The 21,403-nt window shown below is 38.5% G+C and overlaps 1 protein-coding gene across 2 annotated transcripts; it reads left to right on the top strand.

Annotated features, from left to right (window-relative positions):
- The first annotated feature begins 11,105 nt into the window (after positions 1 to 11,105).
- On the top strand, positions 11,106 to 13,430 carry COX7C (cytochrome c oxidase subunit 7C). Of its 2 annotated transcripts, none has more exons than XM_080362631.1 (3): positions 11,106 to 11,278; positions 12,091 to 12,236; positions 13,326 to 13,430. In XM_080362631.1, exons 1-2 carry the CDS (start codon positions 11,204 to 11,206, stop codon positions 12,205 to 12,207), a joined length of 192 nt encoding a protein of 63 aa, XP_080218757.1. In that variant the 5' UTR covers positions 11,106 to 11,203; the 3' UTR covers positions 12,208 to 12,236; positions 13,326 to 13,430. The 2 variants fall into 2 exon arrangements, with proteins under 2 accessions (XP_080218757.1, XP_080218758.1); XM_080362632.1 differs by lacking the exon at positions 13,326 to 13,430 and adding an exon at positions 12,496 to 13,190.
- Positions 13,431 to 21,403: the final 7,973 nt, after the last annotated feature.

Here is a 21,403-nt window from a genome sequence, read left to right as displayed (position 1 = left end):
TGTAAATATTTAAATATAAGGCCACTGTCAAGTTAACGGAGCCTTGTCCTCTTAACGCCCCTCAGTATCGAGGATAACCACAAACACACAGCCCAAACAGTCTCATTGCTACTGCAGCATCAAAGCATAATTCAACAAGTTATCAGAAGATTTTCACTTGCCCATAGGCAGAGCAGACCATTTCACTACTTCTCCACAGGACTGTCAGTAGATGGACTAACCAGCTTCCTCAGAAAAATGTTGCAGATCAAGAGAACACCTGTTAGTAGAAGTAGGGCCTGACAGAAGCTCCAGCTTTGAGCTGTGTGAAACAAGATATTAATTTCTATTTACATCTTCAGTGACACCAAAATTAAAATTACATAATTTCACCTCCTGTCAACACTGGCATGTCTGCTTAAGGTATCTCAGAATAGCTTTTAGAAACATCAGCTACTGTTCTTTAATCAAGGTAAGTCAGAAGTAATTCCACCAGCAGGTATCCTTGTTGTAAAAGATACTGTTAAAACCTGTTGTGCATGGACTGTCACAAGTGAATTTATGGTCTGACAATGTACAAACAAGAAAAATGAGAGCAACGGTTGCTGAACACCTAAACAGTCTGCTGCTGTTACAGAAAGCAAATAATATAGAGAGCTACTGCTTATCACTAACTACAAGTTTCTGAAAATGTCAGTCCAGAAAGTGTACTTAAGAACTTAAAATAATAGTAAATAGAGGTGAAATTGCATTGGTCCAGTAAGTTACAGAGAAATGCAATTTGACCTTGAATAAATATTTTTCTTTTCATAAAAGGTACCAAAAAATAAAACCAAAAAAAAACCCACACAAACAAACAAACAAAAAAAATAACAAAAAAAACCCCTTCCTTCTTCCACCTTCATTTCCCTTTAACTGCTGTATTTCTTTTGAAACACAGTCTTCTCACAGAAATAGTAACTGACTGATCAATAGCAAGTGACAATGCACCTGTGAGCAACTGAGCTTTTCAGACTTCCCATTCAAATTACTCGCAGCTCACTTTTCCCTTATTCCCTGAAACATTATGCAGTAATATCAGTCTAGATTTAGAGGTGAACTGAGGTTTAAGCAAATGGCACTTGAGCTGGCATGTCACTCCCTAGACATCCCACCCCTAGGTTATGTCTGCACTGCAGTCCCTGTATGACAATCACCAGCCTTAATGCCTGCTCCCAACACTCCTATCTACGCATTACAACACCAAAGCTCCACCTGTCTCCCAGGGCGCAGACACAGTGCCAGCAGCATTTCAAACAACACAGTCACAAAGATCCTGGTCAGTCTGACTCCTGCCTAGCAGTCCAAGTTTAGTCTCACAGGAGCTCAACTTCCCAGTGTCATTAGCATCAACATGATGCATGACTGACAAGTTCCCCTTCCCATGCCTAAGTGAGCTAGAGATCTCATTAAGTCACGCTGCCTCTCCAGCAACCAAGTTTCCAGGCAGCCCCAGCCCTCTCAGCTACCTGCATAATAGTTTCCAACTCTGACCACCTGCGTCCTCTATCCGTGAGCAGTTCTAACGCAGAACCACTCTCAGTGCATGAGCATACTGGCACTGGCTGGAGGATGTGTAATCCAAAGGATCAGATCATTTCTGCTCTGCAGGTCACGCTCCTTCCATAACGCTTACATCCTCCTCACCGTATGAGGGTTTTCACAATGAAGGTGGGTACTAGAACATCCTTTCCAGCTTCACTCATGAGCTTCTTCATTTCTTCACACTGAAATCCCATTACTTTCACATCAGGTGAGCAAACGTATTCTGCTTTGGCAAGTGATTATTCACACCATATACTGTGGAATAAACTCAGTGGACAGCAAGATTTTGAGTAATAAGAAAACCACACCCATCTTCAAAGCTCCTAACAGTTTAGCCTCTCATTTTTTCCTACTTTATTAAGCCAACTAAACATATAAAAAGAAAAAACAAAGTGGGGAGGGGGGAAGTAAACCAAGAGACCTAAAGATCTCAGGACAAACAGTCCACACTAACATGATACTCTTCATATGTCTGTCAACACATGCTCTCATACTCACATACTGCCAACTCCTCTGCTTGCTTCAGCTACTGATTTTGTACCCCCTTGTCAGGCCCTGCCAAGTCCAGCCCTAAAATGCTAATTAATGTTTGTTTGTCCAACGAACTCCCCAGGTCATCACCAAGAGAGCATGGCTACCAGGACTGAGAAAAAAAACAACAAACACTTTTCAGACTAGGCAAATGCTCCTCAGTCTTCCTTTCCAAAGCATGATCACCTCTTTTCACAGAACTATAGAAACTTAGCATCTTAGTATCCTGTGTCAAATGTATTTGAAAGTGGACAGAAGGTTCAAATCTTATCAAAGGAGGCATGCAAACATGCACAGAGAGCACAATAACATTGGCCTCACTTAGGTTGCAAGCCCAAAGAACACATGTATAATGTGAAATACTCAAGAAAGTGAATAAAATTTTGGAAGTTAGCCTTAGGATCAGCTCCGTTTTGGTAAAATACTTCACCAAGGTCTAAAGTAGCTATGTTTAAGCAAGGATCTCCAAATATTTGCAGTTGAAATTATTTTTCTTTATGATCTCTTATTCAGATTTGCCAGTGCTCTCCTGAGACACAGTATCTAATTGAGTATCACTAATTTGCTTAAAAGCGTAGTTGTATTTTTAAGTTAAAATATATATAATGGAACAAGCTGTATCTTGCCACAAGTATAGAAGAAGGGAGGTGAAACACTGTTGACATAATTCAATATGCTCTACAGAAACGCCTGAACTGATGTAAGGCACCTCTGTCAGTAGTAGTTGCATTCACGTGTAAGTGATACCATTTTACCACGTACAAAGTAGGAGAGCCTGTGTACACAGAGAAGCCCTTTCCAATTCATTGTACATCAACAACTCGATGTTAGTTTGAGTGTAATTTGGTCTTTTAACTATCCACAGGAAAAGAGATTCCTAGATATGTAAAATACCTCCTTCAAAACTCAACAGCATTTATGCACTCTTACTACGTTACTCAGCTCAATATACCACAAATTTTAGCATACTGCAAAGAATATATTTCTCTAGGAAATGTTCACAATATCTATCATGAGTTTGGAAGCAACTAATTTCCTTTTGATAACACTGATCTTATTAAAATAAGTTCTACACCACAGCATTTCTCTCCAAGATTAAGGGATCAAAAAATACATAAAAATACATTCTCTCTCTTTTTTTTTTTTTTTTTAAACAAAGATAAATGTGACTCTTTTATTCAGTATTTTCCTCAATCAGGGTGACAGACAATGTGTACTGCTCTGAATTTACACAGCTAGAAGCTAAATTATCCATAGAAAAATTTACAAATGTGAAAAAACCTGAAAGAGAGGACTAACTTCCCATTTCCACAATTAATTTAAATAAACGAGTTCCTTCCCAGTGAGAAAGCTGATCATAATGCCTCAATTTATCTAAATTAATTCAAAAAATATTTCAGAAATACAAATACATTAAAAATATTGTGCATAACTGAAGAATCGTAAAGGTTGAGACTGGCAGAAAATTATCTGACACGTATCACAAGGATATTAGACCAACTGGATTTTGAGGGCACATTTTTTGCCTCCTTGCATATCTTCAACCACATACTGCTCTGATACAATAACACTTCAAAACCTCTCTGATAAAATTAAAAAAAAAAAAAAAAATCTTTTGTTAAACTATATAAAAAGTAAGCACAAACACAGTAGAAAAATCAAGAGCATTTTTTGCTTTTACTACTGATGTAAATTAAGTATTGCACCTGCAAGTAAGTTTAAGACAAACAGGGTGATTCCAGGCCTCATAGATATTCCGATACACAAAAAGCTCCATCAGACCCAAGTTTTAGCAACCAGGCAATGACTGCTACAACGAGAGAGTTCAAAATGCAAGTAATTGTAATGCTGCTCACTACAATTTTAAACCAAATGTGTCTTGGTGTCTATGATAATACATAAGGAGCTTTACATACTCCATTTCAGAGAAAAGACGTCAGGACAAAATAAATAATGCAAAGTAGCTCTCACTCACTATGCAACTGTATTCTCATGAAGCCTCTAAAATAGATTCCATACAATAAACCCTTCATTACCTATTTTATATAGACTTCTGTGATATTTAATTAATGCTGCCAAGTGCTTTGAGATTGATGAAAAAAAAAATCTGTCAGTATAAAATACTATTGTCAGGCATTCATTTCAACGTGGTTTTGTACATATAAATGAGACTCCACAACCACAAGAAATCATTTATATGAAGGAGCAATTTTTTAATTAGTCCACATAAGGTGAATATAAATTTATCTAGGTACATTTCCAAAATTGTAATTTTGCCACTATGCACATCCAGCTACAGCTATGCTCAACTTGCTTTCATGAGTGACATTCAACCTATAAATATATGCACAACCATCCATATTACCTGTGTTTTTCACAAAGACCTGACACTACAGTACTTACAAGAGACTGCCATGTCTAATAAGGAGAAAAGCAGCAATGAAGTTCCTACAGCACTTTTGTAGTCATGATTTAAGAGTATGAATTATGTAAGCACTGTGTTACTTCTCCCTACAATCCTAGTAGTAAACCAGATACAAACAGAGTTAACAGGCCAAGTTGGACACACAAACCCTCAAATAGACATAAAAATCATAGTATTTCAACTCAGTTTGCGAACAGTAAGTCTAACTGTATATGTTAATTGTTAACATGTTAATATCTTAACTGTAAAATGTTAATAATGTTAATTACACAGTTTTAAAAACAGATAATTTGCATTTGTGAAGCAGTGGGTGACAGAAAGAAAAGAAAGCTCACAGTGGAGTGCCAGGCTTTTGGACATAAAAGATATTACAGCAGAAAGCTAAATCTCCAACTATTTTATCCTCCCATTTATAACATATAAACATATCTGCTAATAAAATTGCAAAATATTTTAACATCTACCACAGTATCATCTTATCTTGCATGTCATGACAGATGATCCTGGGAACTAAAATTCATAAATGCACTAGACATTAGAAATTTGGGACTTAGGAAAGAATTTGTTTCATGTAGTCATTTCCCCATGCCCTAATCCCAAATACTAAATATGTATTCAACACTGAAACTGTAGTTGGACAAGCTTTTTGCCAACACAAACAAATGTTGCTGCCAAGAAACACTAATTCTGTGTCTTCATTTCCCCCTTTTTATTGCAAGAGCTGCTCCACACCTTTCTGCAAACCAGTGTAAGTTTTTGTGCAACTACATAGCGAACTGGATCTGTGAACTGATCTACTGAAAAAAACACCTGAGTGGGAAACAAGTGTCCTTTGAGCTATGCCTCACAAAAATAATTTTTAGTCTATATTTACCTTTGAAAGTACCTCCATCAATTCATACCTTAAGAATGGCTTGCTCATTTGGAAGCTTGTCTGGTTTTAACAAATATATCCGTAATAAAATAATAAAAGATACTACTTCTAACAGCCTTCTCCCACAAGCATCCTTAGACTATCCATGTCCACAACAGTACTGTAACTGTTTCCACAGTGCAAATCCTCTTAATACTCCGTTTCACTTCCAGTAACTTTTTTGGCTCTTTGGAAGCAAATAAATTAACTTTTTTAAGTAGGAATTCTTTTAAACTAACGTTCTCTATTCTTTCGTTTCAACATTTTCAGTATTTCATTGTGTCGAATACAGATACTCCACATACTAACACTTTTTTTCAGTTGATGGTCCCCATGTTATTTTTAATGCTGTTCATTGTTTATTTCACATTTGTAACACATTTACATTTCAGAACACTCATTTTGCTGAAAAGACCTATCATACATTACTAAAATTACTAAAAGCTAAATTACTGTTCTGAAAGACTAAGATCTACAATTGTCAAATTATAGTAAGACACTGTCAAATTACCCTAATTCTATTACAGATATTTGTTAACTCATATTTTTGCTAAAAATATGTAACTAAAATTTATTTTATAATGCCTCTTAGAACTCCTATTCAGCCTTTTCCATTCATTAATTAGCATTTAGCAACTGCTTAATCTTGTGGTTAATACCTGACCTTATGACCAGAGAGAAGTTAACTTTTAACTGCTCGACAAAATAATTTATTTTGCCAACAAATATACAGGATGATTGCTGCAGAAAAACAATACTTCTGTGTCATATTTGATAGCTGTTTTGTCTCTTGAGACCTCTGTAAGTGACACTACTAAAAAAATTCTGGAGTTTATCCTAATAAAAAGTTTTCACAAAGTATATACCTGACAACTTAGCTACATATAATTTCAGTATTTACAAATGGCTGTTTCCTTCACTCATAAACAGGACTGAAAGAATCAGTATGATTTCTATCTAGGTTCTGTCTTTGGATCTCAGTGATTGGAGTGACCAGCCTGGAAACACATAGATCTGTATGGCCCTGTGTATTTTGCTAAAATGTCCACCAAGCTTTCTATGCTTCTTTTTTTCATCAAGATCACAAAAAAAACCCCAGTTATTAAGCATTATTTTCTTTAGTTACCTGGGCTTTTTCTTATTTGGATGTTGTGTCTTGCAGTTCAATAAGAATAGTCTTTGTGGGGAAAAGTGAGCCGCAATAAGCAGTATCTGATAGAGTTAATCACCAAGTTGCATTCACAAGCAGCAAAATGTAGCATATTATTGAGGATTAAGAAGATAATCTGGCAAAACTAAGCAATCATAGTAACAGATTTTTTAAAGAAAGAAAGAACTGTAGTTATAAAAAGCTGTATGTGAATTAAAAACCTAGATTCAAAGATTCTTAGGTTTAAAAACCTGAATGCACCACCACAATCATTTGTTCTGACCCTCCAAATAACACAGGACAGGTAATTTCACCCAGCAATTCCTTTTGTAAGCTGCAGTTTGGATGTGAGTTAGACAGTCTTTTTACAAAGGCACTCAGTGAAGCATTTACCATCTCCTATAATAATCTGCCCTGCTACCTGAACATCCTCACTATAACTACTGTACATCATATTTCTCATAATTTGAAAGATATTCTCATTCGTTTGCCAAAATTCCTATCAACATAATTGAGCTTGTTTCTCAAAAATCTGCCTGCACAGTTTTCTCGAATGCCTGGACTAGCATACTTCCTTTCCTATTTTTTACTTTGAAGGAGAACAGATAGGAGTGTTCATAAAAATTTTTTCACCAGCTGTGAAACTGGTAACTCCTTCTCCTGAAGATCTACCACCCGTTATCATATCTACCTACAGATCTCTGTCTAGACAGAAAACACCTGCAAAACACCTCTGAGTAGACTGAGCAAAATTACCTCATGATGTTAGAAATGTTTAAACCACATCACCGATTGTTTTGTGAACCAGCTGGCTGAGAGACCGCAAGAAGAAAATGAGCCATTTACCTGGTCCTCAGTAATATGAAAGATCTTTGTCTGGTTCAACACCTTACCACTTAAGTGTCACAGTGTAACACAGATCTTTATACCTATATTCAGCATCAATTCAGAAGCAACAAACACGATAAATTTCACTACAGGAAGAGCTACATTCAAATGAGAACACTTTTTAAAAAGATGATACAGCAGACTAGCATATAAGCAGCAGCATGCCATAGTTCCAATTAGGAAAGGCTTGAGAAAGCAGGGAAAAAAAGAGGGCTGGCTGACTGAACAGCAAAGGAAGTTAGCAGAAACAGAAAAGCATCCTCTGATGTACTTAAGACTTAAGCAAATGAAGAAAGAAAAAGAATTGCAAACTCCAAAACATAAAATTAAAGATGTAATTAGATGGAGAAAAAAATCTGAAAGAACAACTAGCTAAACGAATCACAACTAAATCTACAAAGAGGAACAAAAGGTGCCCTATATTAGCCCTGTATTGGCTAATAATGGTCTAGGAATAAAGAATCACTCAGAAATGACAAGGCCATTGTAGACATGCTTAAACGCACTGATATCCACTGTGGAAGAAACCCAGTTAGGCTGCATGTCACAGGCTTGTTTTTGTGAAGGTAACATAACAGGATCTGCATCGACAGGCTATGGTGTTTCTATGGACAAAATAAGTATTAAGAGATAACCAAGACAAAATGACACTCACATAAAACCGCTAGAAGAAAGCTATGAGGAATAGCTAAATTACTAATGAGTAGGTTAAGCTCCCACTTAAAACTTCCTTGCATGGAAAATATTATATCGAGTTATTCCAACAGATTCCAAGGAAAACTACAGGTTTGTGAAACTGTAATCTGTACAGGACACTTTAGAAGAGCTTATAACAACACTAGAACAAGCAGATATATGAATAAATACAAACCTGGGTGGAGGTGTTGATTCTGCTTCCATAATGAGAAGGCAAGCATTACAAACCTCTTGAAGTTCCGATGAAGACATCAATATACATGTGGGCAAGAATTATCTGAAGCAAAATTCCAATTCACTTGTCCCTGTACAGCCAACTAAATACAGTAAAAGAAAAAAAAAACCAACATATATATATATATATATATATAGGTTAAAAAAAAAAAAAAGTAACAATTCCTGGTTTTACAAGGCATCAAATTAGATTTATAGAGTTATGTTTTGCATCTAGAACAACTCAAGAGTTACATTATTCCAAGAAACTCTGAGAACATCCCAGTAAAGTGCACCTGAACTAATTCAGATTGCCCTCCAGCTTTAGAAAAACCTGAACTCGTAAATATAAAAAGCTACTGCTGAATTTTCCTGGCAGTTTAATTTACTCATATTAAAACTCAGGTGTAGGAAATCACTGCAGTTCAAATCTACGAGTTACTCCCATAACTATTTCTGAAGTGTTTAGAAGTGCACTTAGTGCAAATATGTTTATATTACATTGTTTTGAAATTTGTAAAGGAAATTCTTCATGAAAATTAAATCAATATTTTTACTTCATTCCAATTTATGCAAATATTTTCATTTGATACACTTCAAATATTCAAAAAACTCTTGGTTGTTTCATGTCTCTTTTCTGCTTTCTGCATAAACAGACTTTGCCTCTTAAAACAATCTGTGCTAACTTCTCCTTACTGGTCCTAAATACTCCATTTTCCAAAACAGACTGCCTAAATAAAAACTAATATAATCAAATTCCCAGTTCTGTCAGCTTGCCTTAATTTATGTGTTGTGTCAATGAGCATGAGGAAGAAAAAAAAAAAAAAAGTATATGTATATATCTATATATACATATATATATCCTCCCTTAGATAGTATCAAGAACGGACATTTAAAAATTGTTTCCCTGCAACACAGACATCATAGAATACCAGGCTGGAAGGGACCACAGGGATCATCTGGCCCAACCTTTCTTGGCACAAGCGTGGTCTAGACAAGACTGCTCAGTGCCTCTCCAGCTGAATCTTAAACATGTCCAATGTTGCAGAAACCAATGCTTCCCTGGGAACATTATCCAATGGTTGATTATTCTCATCATTTAAAATTTCCCTTTTGTGTCCCACTAGAATCTCCCCAGGAGTAACTTGTACCCATTGCCTCCTGTCTTTTCCATGGGGCTTCTTGTAAAAAGGGAGTCTCCACCTTCTTTGTAGCCACCCTTTAAATACTGGAACACAGAGACAAGATCTCCCCTGAGCATCTTTCCTCAAGGCTGAACAAGCCCAGTTCTCTCAGCCTTTCCTCATATGGCAGCTTCCCCGTCCTTGGATCATCTTTGCGGCCCTTCACTGGACCCTCTCCAGCCTGTCCACAGCTATTTCATGTAGCAGAGATAGCAGCATCAATCTCATATTTAACTGCAAAAAAAATGTAATGGAATCCAGAGCTTTAACTTAAAATACTGCATTACAAAATCAGATAGATACGACTGCTTTATTAATAACTTTGTGAGAATTCTTATTATTCCTTTCCCAGACATGAAGGGCCAGACATATTGTCCAGGTTTCTTTACAATGTGACTTTGCAAGAAAACTACACTAGAATGTACTCAAGAAAGTTGGCAATAACACATGTATCTTCACCATGCCTCACCCACATTCATCAGACTCCTACAGCTTTTAAAACTACAGCCATCAGCTAAATCAACACCCAGTGACCTCTATTTCTGTAGTACTGTAGAGATTAAGCACAGATTTTGACTTATCACAGTATCCCAGGATGTCAGGGGTTGGAAGGGACCTGGAAAGCTCATCCAGTGCAATCCCCCCATGCAGCAGGAACACCCAGATGAGGTTACACAGGAAGGTGTCCAGGTGGGTTGGAATGTCCGCAGAGAAGGAGACTCCACAACCCCCCTGGGCAGCCTGGGCCAGGCTCTGCCACCCTCACTGAGAAGTTTCTCCTCGTATTTAAGTGGAACCTCCTGTGTTTGAAAAACACAGTTTTTCACAAAAACACAAAACCTTCAGTTTGAACCCATTACCCCGTGCCCTATCATTGGTTGTCACCGAGAAGAGCCTGGCTCCATCCTCATGACACTCACCCTTTACATATTTATAAACATGAATGAGGTCACCCCTCAGTCTCCTCTTCTCCAAGCTCCAGAGCCCCAGCTCCCTCAGCCTTTCCTCACACGGAAGATGCTCCACTCCCTTAATCATCCTTGTTGCTCTGCACTGGACTCTCTCCAGCAGTTCCGTGTCCTTCTGGAACTGAGGGGCCACAACTGGACACAATATTCCAGGTGTGGTCTCCCCAGGGCAGAGTAGAGGGGCAGGAGAACCTCTCTGACCTACTGACCACACCCTTCTAACCCATCCCAGGTACCATTGGCTTCCTGGCCACAAGGGCCCAGTGCTGGCTCATGGTCACCCTGCTGTTCCCCAGGACCCCCAGGTCCCTTTCCCCTACAGTTATGCCGCTTATTTCCCGTCACTCCTGAACGCCCCTCCTGCCATTTCCCCACCGCACTTCAGAAAACGGCTCCGCCCCCTCCAGGGGCGCGGAAACCCCGGGCAGGAGACAAAATGGCGGAGAAAAGAGGGCGGGGCCTGGTGAGACGCTCCCGCCTCTGAGGCGCCGAGTGCGTCCAACCGCAGGCCGCCGCTCCGAACCACGTGACCGCGCGGTACTACAACTCCCATCATGCCCCAGGGACGAGCTGTTTCCCCACCCCGTTTCCGGTCCCACTCGCAGAAGGCGCCGGCGCTGCTGAGGGAAGGTCGCGCAGGCCGCAGGGTCGCTGGGCTGCCCCGTAGGTACCATGCTGGCTGCCGGTGTCCGCAGGTTCGCCACCTCCGCCCTCCGCAGGAGCCACTATGAGGAAGGCCCTGGGAAGGTAACGGGCGGCGGGGACAGGCCCCGGCCCAGGCCCGCTGCGGCGCGGCCTGAAGGTCGCGGGAAGGGGGGGGGGGGCGCCGCGGTTTGGAGGGGGATTCTAAGACCCCAGCGAGTGGATGCTGTTGCGAGGAGCAGGGTAACGACTTCCCTGTTGCTAGGTCCCCAGGGTGGGCTTTGGAGTCTTTTTATAGCCGCAGCAAAGCAAATTCTGCTGCACATGCCTTCAGTGTCCTCCCCTGCAACCTTCCACTTCAGTGGTACAGATGATGAGCATTACAGTATGAGGGACAACAGTGATACTGTAAACGCTTTCTGATGTACTTTATGCTTAACGTGTTGAGTTCTACGTCTAAAAGTGAATTTTACATGCCTAGTGAACATGAAGAAAACAAAGGACCTTGAAAGATCATATAGTCCAATCCCCCTGCCTGAGCAGGAATGCCTAGATGAGGCTACACACACACACACACAAAATCCTCATAATGAAGGTCATTATATATGTGAACAGAATCTTTAGGAACACTTTTGCTTGGCTGGATGAGGCCTTCAGTGAACTGACCCTGCTTTGGATTGGTGGGGGGAGGGGAAGAATGGACAAAATAACCTCTAAAGATCCTATCCAAGCTATTACTCTAGTTACTATGCTTCTTTGCTTGAGAGAAAGGGAAGTTGTTTTGATACTGAGTATTTATTTTATCAGCTTGACTCTACCTGTTAGTGGTCTAGGCCTCTCACCGTTTACAAGTCAATGAGGAAGTAATTACTATATTGATTGCAAAACTAAAATTCTTTTTTTTTTTTTTTTTCTAGAACCTTCCATTTTCTGTGGAAAACAAGTGGCGATTGCTTGGAATAATGTGTGCATTCTTTGGAAGTGGATTTGTCGCCCCTTTTGTTATAGTCAGACACCAGCTGCTTAAGAAATGAAGGAGACAGACTGTGATTGCACTAATTGGGTACGTTGGTTTTATTTTTAGATTCCATAGCATAGCGGAATCTGTAGTCAAAACTAAGCTTTGAGGAGTGTTTTCTCTTATAAAACCACTGTTAAAATGTTCAGCCTTTCACAATCCAAGTGCTTAGAGTTTGTGGTCAGCAGTGGCATCTAAGCTCACATAATAAGTTTAAGTTTGCTTCACAGCACTGCTGCACTCTCATTGGCATGTGAATTTTGACTCCCCAAAGGCTGCACCTCTGACTGCAGCTTCTTAATAGTCCACAGATACGCTAACTGACTGAAGAGTGCTACTCATTTGACTTGGATAATAACTAACCAAAACCATGTCTACCACCTTTTGAGGAAACAAAGATACATTTGACGTAACCTGTAGGAAGAACTGGCATGTGTGATGTGAACCAAACGGTATGAGAAACTGTGATACTGTAAACGCTTGCTGATGTGCCAGTTAAAACTCAGTGGAAAACAAGATTTCTTGGACTTGTGTCAACCATGTCAGAACAGTCACACCATCTACATACAACATTCCTAACCATTTATGAGATAAAGTCCACTTAAAATAAGGTCACTGACAGCACAAGTGATTATAATTAGTGATGATGATTCTAACAAGACAAAGCAAACCTCAGACATAGTTCAGGCTGTGCAAGCATGCTGCTTCCAGTGGAAAGGCCACTTGAGTTTATCCTAATCTGATTTCACTTTGGAAATATCTGGTATTGTCAGTTCTACAATCTGAGAAACAGTAAGTCTTCAGGAGCTTGAATTACCCAGGTAGTTCTTGGAAGGAAATAACTGTCCTCCTTGGAATCTCATAATTAAAACCAATTGAAATAATTTATGTAATTGTTTGTCTAGTCTGGTGGTTTTGACTCTTAAACTAAGGAGAAAAGAATGGGAGACTTGTGTTGAACCTGAGCATTTAGAACTGTGTGGTTTCGTGTAAGTCAAGGCCTCTGCTACAAAAGTATGTGGTAGATGAAGGAAAGCCCATTAAAATTCTGGTTAAAGCATATCTTTATAGTGTTTCTAGATGCAAAAATACTGAAGTTCTTAAATTTGTTAATTCTTTGTTTTTTCCTTGCAGGGATAAAGTCTTCTACACAGCATCTTTGAATGGAACAAGGATAGCTGCAATTGTGTACCATGCTGGTTGTGACTAAATAAAATCTTAAATCTGAAAGTCTTGGGCTATGTATTTTGTGAAACTCTTGAAGTACTTTTGACAGCTGGTGTATACTAAGAACCCTTTCAAATTGCGGTGTATTGACACTAAATTGAGCAGTAATTGTCTTTAGGTATAAAATGAGAGGGTTGGAAAAAGCACATTTCAAAACTGGATTAACATTTCTAGTCAGGTGCTTAAATAGCTTTATTAAGCCATGTGGTTTTCTCAAGTACCCTTCAGACTACTCACAGAGTAATGTCTTGGGACACATTGTGACCAGTGAGCCTCGCAGTGAGTATGCTGCCACCGTAAATCATGGTGCAGAATTTTCATCTTGAGTATTTTCGGCTGATCGGTTGAGAATGCCTAGTCTTCAGGTTTTGATAATGAAGTAGTCTGGAAAACATGTACAGCAAAAATAACTACAATTCTGACCAGAAAATTTGTTGATGTAGTTTATCAGAACTCTGATACTGCTGCAAATTTGTAGCTATTTGGGAAGAATTGAGAGGTTTCATTTTGTAGCTGTAGTCTTAGCACAGGGTTGTGCCTAATGTTGGGGCCTGTGTAATTAAGGGTAGTCTGGGAGCTGTAAAGGTTGCTGTTGGGATACTTCTGCTGACTTGAATATGACAGGCAGGTGTTTGCGTTAGTGGCCCTGTTGACAGCACAAGAAGAAAGTAATTTTCACATCCATTTTGGTTGCAACAACCTCATTGTCTCAAGACAGGGTATGAAAAGCACTGGCGTAACCCAATAACGGTTACTTCACCCTTGTCAATAATGCCTTTAGATGGTAAGTATTCAGAGTTGCTTTCCTTCCCTGAGGTTTTCTGGTTTTGTTTGTTGATTTTTTATTTTTTTTTCTTTTTCTCTAAAGCCCGTTTGCTCTATCACGGTGCATTTAATGTGGCTTGCAATATCTGCCAGTCCATGGACTGAATGGTTGCTTTGTGGAAGCTGCAGTTCTATTGTCCAGTCCAAAGCTGTACGAATACAAGTTTGTCATCAAATATCAGTAGAAGTGAATACAGAAACAATAAAAGACTTGTAACAGAGTGGTGCTTTTCGGGAGGTGACTTTAGGGTGCTGATGACTAGTGTTGGAAGACCCTGAGCTGGGAACAAAAGAATGATATTGTCTTGCCACAACTTTTTTTACTAGAGCTAGAAGGAAGTGTAGTGATGCATGCTGATCTTAATCAAAAGGCCAGCAAAGTCTGCAGAAAAATTATAATGAAGAAAGCAAGATTTGAAGGAAAGATCCCAAACTAATAGATTCAAAGTAAGAATGCCTGATAGCTATGACAGAGATAGAATTACATGGTATAATTTGTTTGTTACTGTCTGTCTACAGAGTAATACCTTTCAACAAAGATTTACAGAGAAGATGAATGGTCTGCACTGTAGGTGATGCAGGAACATCATGCTGAGGCAGCTAGGGAATCCAGAAAAGGTGCACATTTCTTGGTCTAGATGTTGGGAATTCCTGGAAAAACTCAGGTAAAAAAAAAAACAAAAAACAAAAAAATCTGCCCTTTTAATGCAAAAATCAAAACGGGAGCTCTTAGGTGACAAAGTCTCGTTTGCCTCCTGCTGCAGACACACAAATCAAATGTCTGTTGCACAAGGCAAGTCCTAATGGGATCCTGTTACAGAATCTCATTTCTTTCACAAACACACTTTCCACTGCATTTATTTGTACATAGCTCACTGCACTTGTTCTTTAATAAATTTCTGGCAGTTTAGTTGGTTTGGTTTTTTTTTTTGTTGTTATTATTTCCACCCTTACTCCCTGTCCTTGATGCGTTTGGAAAGAGTGAGCATCATCTGCGAACATCTTGTGGGCCAAGCAAACCAGTTCCTTTAATCTGAGTCTCTGTTCTGAATATCATCCCCTTCTCCATACTTTTTCTACTTAAATGTACTTTTGAGCATGGGTGGTTATACTTGAAAGAGTTATTTTTTAGATTAAATGCTGGAGACTTTATCCTCTCATGATGTATTCTAAAAACTGTACTCATCTTTTTCTTCCCAGTGTCGCTACATTGATGGATCATGGTCATTTACTTAGGAGCAGAGAGGTCCTGGGGGCTACTAGTTATAAGAAGTTTTCAAATTATGACCGTGTTTCCAACCCTGCCACCGACTTATAAAAATTACTGATGTGAATCGCAATACCCATAACCTTTCATCTCCTGCTTTTATACTTAATTTCTGTCACTGCAGCTGTGAGGCACGGTGGGGGATGATCTCACCCTCCACTGCGCTCATGGTTGTCTTCCTACTGTTATTTGTCTGCTCCCACTCTCTATGCCAGTGCATCATACAAAAATTAAAGCACATCGAGTCCTGCTTTGGATAATTTAGCTGACTAAATGCATTGCATTAGTCATAAACTATCATTTGACAAAACTGTGTGCATATTGTCCCACTATTAATTAATTCATCCTTTAAAAAGAATGTTTAATACAATTTTGTAGCCTTTTTAATCCAATCTGTTCATTTAATTACTTCCTGAGTGTAGGTTGAGGAGACTTGCTAATTTTGATGTGTGCAGCTCTCCAGTTGTTAGCTTGTATTTTTGACATAACACTTACACAATGTAAGTTTCAAAATGAGTAGCCATATTCTCCATTCATTGCAAACTCTGTCTTACTCTTACATGCTGCCAAAGCTGTAATTAGTCTCTTTAGGTTTGGACTGTTTCCCTATGACTTGCTCATGCAGTTTTCAGTAATTTTCAAGCCTCATCAATTATCAAGTCCATAAGTTCTCTGTCTGACTTAAGTAATTGGTTCCCTTAGGTTTTCAAAACTTTTACTTCTGTAATAGAAACACATTAACAGATCTGTTTTGATCTATCTTTCTATTAATGCAAACTGGGACAGTCTGTATTTTACCCAAAGGCATTTTTTACTACTCGATTATCTATAAAGCCATGACTGTTCAATAAAGCAAAGTCTAAAATTCTTTGCTTGGGTGGAAAATACTGGTTTTCATCAAGAGATATGTGGCTCTTACTGTTAATATCAGATGTTTGACAGTGTTATTTCGCAGAGGCACAGCTCCAGACTATATCAGTTTCTTTGCTGTTATGAGAAGACCACTGCTTATAGCTAAGCTTGATTTTTAGGAGAGTATGTCAGAGCCTAGAGCACCTTCCCTTTTCAACTTCTTTATTTTTTTTTCACTGCTACTCCCAAAATGATGTTTGTCGTAATATTTTCTGTTTTACCTGTTCTATGGTTTCCTATTTAAGTCCTACCACTCTCTTATTTGCTTATTGACTGCTAAATAGGTAAGCCAGAGAAACTTGGGTAGATTTTTTTCTTTATTTAATACACTTATTGCTAACCATTGTTTGTGACATATCTCAACTCTTTTCCTCCATGCCTAGTTCCACATGGTGGAAAATCTATCCATAGCAGCAAAATGCTAGGGGAGACCAAATGTTCTCTGGTGGGAAACCCAATGCTGGTCTCAGGAAGCAATGCTCTGGATAAAATGACTTCAAAAAAATGTCCAATTTGAGATATTAGTGCATTATGCAAGAGGCGCTGAGCTGCCAGGTCTTCTGTTCACCTCACAAATGTGACAACCCCAGCTCTACACCCTGAAAAACCCAACCTGGTCATCCCCCAACACAAGTTTGGGAACAGATTAGTTGATCTTGTTGACTTCAAAAGAATCAGAATCTCACCCAGGAATTACTTCACTGAACACATTCCCACCACAGATATTAATGTGGAAATACTCAGCCCTGAATTTTTCCAAAAATTGAGGTGTTGCTATGCATATGTGTACTGATATTTAATGGTAATGAACCAGACCAGATTAATTAAAGGAGTTGTAGGATTCAGTTGTTCAAAACTTACAAGTATATTCTGTCATGCTCAGTTATATAATAGTCTGAGTACCCAATGAAATACTTACTTTTAAAGTAACCCTTTGGGTTCCCTTTAGCACACCTTGACTTTGTAAAAGATAAATCATTTAAAAAAATAAAAATGAAAAAAAGATGCAGAAAAATAAAACACAAGCTTGAAGTTATAGGCAATGAGCAATATGTAAGTGGTGCTTCTGTCATTAAAATTGTACTAAGGAAATGATCACGGTTAAAGGACATCTGGGAAATAACACATGTGGGTGATAATATATTTTGCTTGCTGAATGCCAATTTTAAGGAAAATCTTTTACGTTTGATGTTTCTTTGTTTCCAGGTTTTTTGTTATCGTTTTCCCCTCATGAATTCTGTTTTGACTCAAACTCAAAATAGTTTCAGTTTCCAGAGATGTTCATGTCTCAGCATTAGGTATCAGTAGTCTTCAAGCCGTTTCTCAGTTAAATCTAAGCAGACATGATTTAGATGTTCCTGTGTTTTAATATTTTGAATGTTTTTGGCTTGGGGATCTTTCTGTCTTACTCTGGAACTTTATTTTATCTAATTTCATAAACACAGCTGAACATTTGCAAAACCTCTACAAAGTGCTCTGAAGCTATCGAATGAAGCATTTTGGTGGAGAGAGGAAGAGGGAGCATATCAGAGGTCAGATATTTTTAGAAGTAATGAATTATTAATGTTTGACACAAATAGGGTGGTAAAGCAACACTCAAAATACTTTTGTTCTCTGTGTTTATATTACATATCTCAGAGATGTACAGAGGTTGCTAATCCTTACTCAACCCGATATAGATAAAATTCAACGTCGACAAATGCAAAGTGGTAGTGGGGCAATTTGAACTCTCATGGAAGTGATATATCATGAATAAATCATGGTCATTCTAGCAGAGGACACCGTTGTGGACTGCTGAACGAAAACATTTGCTCAGTGTACAGTGGCAATCAAAAAGACAAGGAGAATGATAACTTCTTCCACAGAAAGAGATAGAAACCATAGCTGCAGATATCATAGTGCCATTGGTTGAGCACCCTGTGAAATTTTCTTGTTCTACCCAGATTACTGAAAGACTTTCCTGGTATGGAAAGACTTTAATATGCAGAGGGAATAAATCATTAGAACTCTTTAGAAACGAATGAGAGGAAGAAGCTAAATCCTCAAAGTCTTTCACATCTGGAAAGTATTACTAGTCCCGGTGACAAGAACTCACTGTTTGCACCTCCAAGCTGTGACTCCTGCAGCAGGTCAGGCGGGGGAAGAGCGTCTGTTGGTTGGTTTGCTTGTTTTAAAAGAGGGAAAATGGAACATCAACTTTGAACTGCTCCTTCACTAAGCAACATACTATCATACAGGAATTAAATTTATTATTGACTTGGAGGGGAGAATGAAGGACTTGTGTTCGGTTACATTAAATAGGGTAAATAATTTGATGAGAAATATCATACCTATTATTTTTCAAATCAAATGTTTCTGGAACTTATGTTCAGCAATTACTTTTACAATGTACTCTTTTCAGATCAGATCCAGTCTCCAGGAAGCGATGTGGATTAGATTATCTTTCCCCTAAAGAACAGAAATTCCAGGTTTTGTTCCGTTGTGCCTTGAAGCACCTGGTATTAACCGACATTGAAGACAGGATACTGCATTTGATGATCCACATTTCAGAGCCATTGTGGGCAATCCTTGAATAATAGATGAATATTAATACAAGAGAAACCTGGGATAAGTTTTTTGTTGCTTTAAGTTATTGACAACCATTTGAAGTGATTTGCTGCCATATACAATAATTAGAGCATGAGTTACTGATGAAAATTACATTAAAATCTTTTTACTACTAATTAAATACTAAAAATTCAAAATATTTTCTAAGTTTTCAGCTACTCTTTTCCTTTTTGTGTTTTTTGCTGGCCTGAGATTTTTATTTCTGTTTGAGGTTAACACAGGCACATGAAACAATTTATAGGTTTATAAACAAATTGGGCTTGAGAAAGAAAATATGAAAGTAGAGATATGGTTGTCCTGACAACCATATTAACAGCCATTCTTCTTGAATGTAAGCAGTGGATGAGAGCTTGGACAGTATTGCACAGGATAACACTTGGAAATTAATTGTATTCTTTATAGACAAAGGTCGTGTATACATTGCATTTCATTACCTTGGCTGATTTCCAGAATCTCAGTGTAGTGATATTGGTGGGTATAATTTTAAAAATTAAATAAAATTGTCAAATGGAAAAAACAAGAGCACTGACTTTGCTGCCTCCATGTGAAGGAAATTGATTTGGTTTGATTTCATGACAAATAAAATAAAGTGAAATTCTACACCCACTAAGTCATAGCACAGCTGGGATACAATCCAGCTGTCTGGTGCTATAAAAATATTCCTTCCTGTCCTCACCTCTTTGGGGTACATTAAAAAAACCATAAGAGATACATGTAATCATTATTTTCATGTGTGGAAATATCTACAGTGGGGCGAAACTGGCTAAGTCTTTGGATTGTTTAACTGGAAGTTGGAATGGGTATCGGGAACACAATAACATGACAATTTATGGTTATAGATATTGTAATTATATCTCCTATTATCACAAAAAAAAATACATAGGTAGATAAATGAGAAGGCTACTGTGATTTCGGGGTGTATGGGAACACAGACTTCAGAACAGCATTGACTGGTCTATGACAGATCCGGATGGAGAAACAGTGACCATAGGGCCCTCTGTAGAGATGGGAATGCAAGCAGTTTATCAATGTTCCAATTATTAATAAATAAAATGTAGAAGTAGAATTGCCCTTTCTCTGCCATACACACATGTTTTATCAAAGGTAGATGTGTTAATGTCATGTTCCTGCAAGCCGTGGACACCAACCTGTGCCTGGTTCCATAACCAGCTTTTGTTCGCTCTGATTGTAGCAAGAAGATAAATGATAGTTACTTTCTAGGATGATATGCTCAGTAAGTTTGACTTGCATTTAAATGAGTTTAAAATAATAGTATTTGCTGGAATTAATGTGATCCGCTGTTCCATTTTCTCTTTCACTATTCCATGAATAATATTAAGCTCTTTCAGTGGTTGTGCCACCTTTTCCATTAGTGATATAGAGCATGCAGCTCTTTGAATAATGTCAGTGTATAAATAGCATTGCTGAGAACCTAACTAAGAGAGAAAATGAAGTAATACAACTTACTTGTGAAAAAACAGTGCATATAAAATTTTGTAATTTTGTTGAACAGGTGATGGAAGGGGAGTGTTGAGAGGGGAGAGTGCAAATTGAGGCTTTGTTTCTTTTTTCTAGAACTTTGATTGCACTGTTAGAATCTGAAATTGCTTGAGGGTTCTTTGGGCAAAGCATTCACAGAATCCCAGAATATCAGGGGTTGGAAGGGACCTGGAAAGCTCATCCAGTGCAATCCCCCCATGGAGCAGGAACACCCAGATGAGGTTACACAGGAAGGTGTCCAGGCAGGTTGGAATGTCTGCACAGAAGGAGACTCCACAACCCCCCTGGGCAGCCTGGGTCAGGCTCTGCCACCCTCACTGAGAAGTTTCTTCTCAAATTTAACTGGAACCTGTTGTGTTTCAGTTTGTACCCATTGCCCCTTGTCCTGTCACTGGTTGTCACTGAGAAGAGCCTCACTCCATTGCAGAAAAAGGTGCTACGTGATTCTGGACTAAATATACTTTTGTAAAGACAGTTATAAATATCTCATCCTCAAGGAAGGGAAAACCTGGTAGCCACTAGCCTTCTTCGTCAGTCGGCACTGATATTTGACTAAATTGGGCTTTGCAGTTGACCAAAGCTATTACCTGTTGCCTGAAACAGTGGCAGAGTGTGGAAAGGAACAAACATACATATATAGATGGGTCATTAATATGAATGACCAATTCTTCTTGCACGCATCTATGAGCCATCCAGGTAATTGAAAGTGAAACCTAAAGAAGACGTGCCTTTCTAAAGAAGATCTGTCTCTCCGAGACCTTGTTCTGTGGATATTTTATTTATTTTATTTTTTTTTCTGACGGCCTGAAGTGCTGCCACTTCAGATTTTGGGACAGCTAATTGGAAACTTCTCTGGAAATGTGCACATCACTGT

The sequence above is a fragment of the Nesoenas mayeri genome (genome assembly GCF_963082525.1).
Source record: "Nesoenas mayeri genome assembly, chromosome: Z".
NCBI lineage: Eukaryota > Metazoa > Chordata > Aves > Columbiformes > Columbidae > Nesoenas > Nesoenas mayeri.
The sequence above is the reverse complement of the archived record's forward strand: the minus strand, read 5'-3'. Positions and strand labels throughout refer to the sequence as shown.